The 5,336-nt window shown below is 41.9% G+C and overlaps 1 protein-coding gene across 1 annotated transcript in view; it reads left to right on the top strand.

Annotated features, from left to right (window-relative positions):
• Positions 1 to 3,189, top strand: part of CENPL (centromere protein L) — a 4,094-nt gene extending 905 nt beyond the window's left edge. Inside the window, exons 2-4 of the mRNA XM_009892921.1 lie at positions 290 to 535; positions 1,239 to 1,781; positions 3,118 to 3,189. Coding sequence (XP_009891223.1) covers positions 290 to 535; positions 1,239 to 1,781; positions 3,118 to 3,189 — 861 coding nt within the window. The remainder of the gene's footprint in view (positions 1 to 289; positions 536 to 1,238; positions 1,782 to 3,117) is intronic.
• Positions 3,190 to 5,336: the final 2,147 nt, after the last annotated feature.

Raw genomic sequence — 5,336 nt, 5'->3', positions numbered from 1 at the left:
GGCCTAGCTGTCCCCTCAGCCGGGCTGCCCCGCCGGCGCCGGCCCTGGCCCTCGCTCTCTGCCCCCGGCCGAGCTCGCTCCCTTTCCTATCTCCTTTCCCCGCGTCCGCCGCGCTCGCCGCCGCCTCCCGCTCTGCACCGCTGCCAGGCGGGAAAACCGCCCCGGCTCGGGCAAAAAGCCCGGGCCGTGCGGGCTGGGGGTCCCTTTGCAAGCGCTGAAGGGGGAAGCTATCCTTGTTTGTTGGGTTTTAATGTTATTTTCTTAACGCTTTTTTTCCCCCCCCCTTCAGGGAAACGCAGATCCCCCAGCGTTTCTACTGCGCAAGCAATGGACCTTATACAGTGTGACCCCACTGTACAGGTTCTCTGACACTCGCCTGAGGGATTACTCCAGGCTGCTCAGTGCTTTCATCGCTGCTGAGAAGCAGAAAGGATTGGCGGTGGAAGTAGGGGTTGAGCTGGACATCAAAGTGGTTGTCTCCACCCTTCCAGAACTGAAAGTTAGTGACCAAGACCAGGCTGCGATTCTCGTGCAGGTGAGGAGTCTTCCTAGCAGTTTTGATACGCTAAAGCCTAGGGGTGTGGAATAACTGCTGTAGTATCTGTTGAGGTTTAATAAAAGTGAGTTCGGTCTATTTTTAACTCAAGTATCTCATAAACAATGGATATGTTTAATTGCAGTTGTGAGCTCAACTCTTTGCTCCCTATAGTGTTGTTGTGATCTTTGACACTGACAAAATCAGTGTAAGACTACAGGGAGCAACCCTCTAAACTTTCAGCTCAGTAGTTAAGTTAGTGCAACAACTTAGGTAATTCAACTCCTTTGATAAAGCTGGTATAATCCTACCTCCTGACCATAGTTAGAGTCTAATTAATAGTTCTGAAATGTTTGCCTCGAGCAAAAGATGCTACTGAAATGCTGAGTTCAGTATGGCAATGGTTACAACATGTACTACGGATTGGCTTTTCTGAATTAAGCATTGTAAACTTAAGATTTCAGGACTGTTCCTAATGAAGTAAAAAGCACTTTTCCCACTGTTTTCAACAGACTTCCACATGTCTTTTAGGGATGTAATGGATAGATTGAATAACTGTATGAGTTTTACAGGAAAGAATCCTGAGAGGGTCCTGAGAAACATCTTCTCCCAAACATTTGAAATTCTAAAACAAAAACCGTCTTTGGCTAAAAAAAGTTAAACTTGCTCTGTAGCATTCACACATTTCTTTTCCCCATCCCAGCTTTCTTTGAGATCACCAGCTTCCCCCAAAAACTCAGAAGAGAAACTGGTATGGTCGGGCTGGTTCTGCTGTGTGTCTGGAGATCATCTTTCTGAGACCGTGCCAGAGGACTTCACTTGTTTACCTCTGTTTCTTGCTAATGGGGCAGAGTGTTACACATCGATTGTTGGAAGTTGGTTTCAGAAGAATTTTGACTGCTGCTTCCGCCGTTTAACCATCAGCCCTCTCAATCTCAGTTGGATGGCAGCAATGTGGACTGGATGCAAAGTGGACAATACCACATCTGCCATGGAACTCGTTTTCTCTGTGCCTCATCTACCCCAGCGTCTCGATATTTCATATGCCATTCATCCAGAGGATGCAAAAGCTCTGTGGGACACGGTCCAAAAAACTCCAGGAGAGATCACTCAAGAAGAGGTGGATGTTTTTATGGATTGCCTTTACTCTCACTTCCACAGACACTTTAAGATCCACTTGTCAGCTGCAAAACTGGTGAAAGTTTCTACAGCAATTGCCTCAGCACACTGTGATGGTATTATAAAGGTGAGGTTTTAAGTAGCATGCTGTCCTAACGCTTGAAAAATTAAAATAGCATTACCTGTCTAGAAACGCCCTACTTCTAAAAATGAAGGTTTCATGTTTCTTATGCATAATTTTCTACAAGAAGTTCTTAAACCCTTAGCTTTTATTAGTCATAATTAGTTCTGGAGTTGGGGCAGCTGTCAATATGGTATTTTACTACTGTATTGCAGCAGAAGCTACTAACCCTAGTCTTGGGCAAGAAATAGGTGTACTAGCTGCGGTGTGAACAGGAAGGTTTCTTTGCCCGTTGGCCAAAACTTAGTCTTAAAAAGATCAAAAAATTAATCAAAAAACTTTTTTTAAAATACAGTTCATTAACTTTCTAGTATTGCAATTATTAAGACACAGACAGAAGATAAATATAATTAACCCTCTATATAGAAATAACTGGTGTGTGGGTGAGCTAAGAGATGGATGATTGAGTCAAAATATCTTGCTTAAAACTACTTCACTTTTAATCCTTCCTGAAGTTTCTTCAAGGAATACAATATGGTCTTCTGAGTTAAAGATCAGTTTGTGTAAATGCAGTTGCTTAAATTTAGCCTATGATGTGCTGACTTCATTGTTCTGCGTACAGACAGAACATTAGAGGCTACAACTGGAACGCCACTCATGCACCTCTTTGCTGGGGCATGAGTTCGTCAAATGAAAGAAAATAAGTTTTGCTAGGAATCAACTCGACAATTTCAGGCTTTGGTAGGACAACTGCAAACCACTAAATGTTAAGTGTTACATTGCCTGGTTTTACCTGCAGAAGTTTAAAAGTGGCTGAAGCAACTTTTTATGTTGCAGGTAAGTACACAGAGATACTCAACTGTACAGGCTTTCTGAAGAAGGGTGTCTCATGGTATGTGTGTTGTGTAATCTCAGTTATGGCTTTTCCATAATGGCGATAACCAGTTCAAGTAAGATGTATATTCATTATGGGAAAACAGGGGTATTCATGGAAACTGGCAGTGTCTCCTTCCTGGTCTTCCTACAGGAGTAGGGAGGTAGCCGAAGGAGCAGAAGTGCTAGGATTCTCACCTTCCAAAAAAGCTGGAGTAGGAGCAGGGCATTTCTTAGGTACCCTGCTTCATGTGGGACAGGAGCAGAAGTCAGAGGGCTCTGAAAGGAGCAGCAGGTAGGCATGTGTGTGTTCGCCGTAGCCAGGGTCAAAACAGTAACAAAGGTATCTTGCAAACAGAGAAGCTGACTAATTACATGCAACACTTGGTAGTTGGTTTCCAGCCATTCAAGGCTGTGGAAATCTGGCAACCACCACTTGTTTTGACGTGCTTTTTTGTCTTTCTTGCAGTTTCTACAAAGCCAATACTTAATTGGAATGCTGATGCTACTGACGGAACTAGCAATCTCTCAGATACAGTGAGAGTCGTTTCAGCAAATCTTCACACTCAAAAGGGTTACTCTTGGAAGATGTATGCTAAAAAAACAATTGGAAACTCACTCCTGCAGCATCATTTTTCCTTTCATGCTGGCTGTCCAAAGTCAGACTCCTCCTGCAGTCAACTCCATAACTAGCTGTAATTCAACATCATACACAGCAAAGTCAAGCATTTTGCCTTTGCTACAGTACAAACTTCTAATAGCTTCTGAAGCACCTTTGTTTTATCATAGTCACTCTGTTCATTTTTGTGTAGATATCAGCCAGGGGATAGGAGATAAACTTTGCAAATTCTTGGATGCTACTTATTGAGAGGTATTTCTTGTTGTTTCAAATAATAAATTGGTTTTCACTTAACTAGATAGCCTAAGCTATACAGACTGTGACTACTCTTGGGGCAGCCTAAATGAAAAATCAAGCACACCTGAGAAAGGGTGCACACTATACAACCCAGGGCAGAAAAATCCAGGTCCCTAACCTCCTTTCTAGCTTGCTAAGGCCAGTTGGTAAGGGTCATGAAGCGTTCATCTGTGTCCTAGTTGTCCTAAGGTGAACAGCATGAGACTGATGACTGCCTTGCGTGTCCAGCCTGTTGGTCCTCTCAGACAAGTTAATACATAGGAAATTGAGGTCTGTGTATAAGGTAGACGTGTATGATACTTTGCCTGATGGTTGTAGTCTTGGATGTAATCTTGTAGGCCAGACAGCTCTCAGGGTTGGAGTTATGGGTGCTAAAATTTTATGCTAGATCTCTCCCTTGTACAGCACGTAGGAGTTCAAAGACCTAGTGCACAGTGCCTGGCGGAAAGGAAGTAGAATACATACATGCCAAGTGTTATGATTTTTGTTATTACTGTACTAAATAAATAAAATATTTATCTCTTGCCAATAGACTGATCTTGAGCAAAGTAAAGACCACCTATGCCCGGTTAAGTGTATACTTGTATGGTGCTCATTTCCAACTACAGCTTACCTGACTAAACTAATTGTTACCTGTTAAATGATTCTACAAGCAGCAAAATTTAAAGTGTATAGTTTCCTATACAATTCACTTGTAATAGCTTCGCATTTGTGCATCTTTTCCCCTAAACAGGGATGCAAGTTTTCCCTTCTTTGCCCAACCACATAATTGCAGGATTTATTTGTCAGCTGTCACTAAAACCATTCTTTTCCCCAGCGACATTGAGGTGAACCAGCTATGCAAACATGTAATGGCCTAACATGATGTAATTGCATGCCTAGTTCCTAATCTTTTAATAATCTATTTCCAGAATTAGCCAAAGAAACATGGATTTGGTTTTAGTTTTTGTTTACAAGTTGAAGATGGACTATTTTTGCTTGTAAAGGTTGCAGTGATATCTCTTACCCTGGTAGAAGCAACTAAGCAATCTTCTGAAGGTCTTGACAGCTCAGCAGCTATTTAAACTATCACTTCTGGCGCTTTAGTTTCCTTTTATGAAACATCTTAGATAAAGTTTGCTATCTTGATTCAGAGGAACACTGGGTAAAGCAGAAGTAGGAGGTCTGACATAACTGGCACCTGTATTTGATTTGAAAACAGGACACACCCAGGGTTCGCTTTGTTTTGAATCTAATGCTCAGTTCTTTCCAACAAATTTGCATAAATCTCTAAAAAAACTAAATTCCATATTGCCTCTTTTAACCTCTTCCTTGCCTTAAGAACACAGACTAATAGCACATGCAACTCCAGTGGAGTATGTGTATGAACTACAGCCCCGCTCAGCTTTCAGGAGTGACACTTTGCTATGTGTGTGTGGTATCTACTACAGCCTAGCTGTAAGGCACTGATGGAATGAAGAGCTAGTTGGGGTTGGTTTGGTTTTTTGTTTTTTTTGTATTTTTACACGCTTATTTACAAATTGGGGTATTGCCCTCATTGATAACTGCAGTTAAGTGAACAGAACTAGATTTAGCCAGAGTGCAGATACTTTCTTCCAGAAAAAGCTGGTTTTGAATGATATGCTTCTATGCACTTGAGGGTAACACTAAACAGTGCAGTTTTAAACCAATTTTACTTGGACTGGTATCCTGAAAAAAAAAAAATTCAACCAGCACACAAACTATACAAAAGCATAGTCCACTGCTTTCACCCAAAGGAACAAACAAGAACA

Source organism: Charadrius vociferus, unplaced genomic scaffold (genome assembly GCF_000708025.1).
Source record: "Charadrius vociferus isolate BGI_N301 unplaced genomic scaffold, ASM70802v2 scaffold39, whole genome shotgun sequence".
Lineage (NCBI taxonomy): Eukaryota > Metazoa > Chordata > Aves > Charadriiformes > Charadriidae > Charadrius > Charadrius vociferus.
The sequence above is the reverse complement of the archived record's forward strand: the minus strand, read 5'-3'. Positions and strand labels throughout refer to the sequence as shown.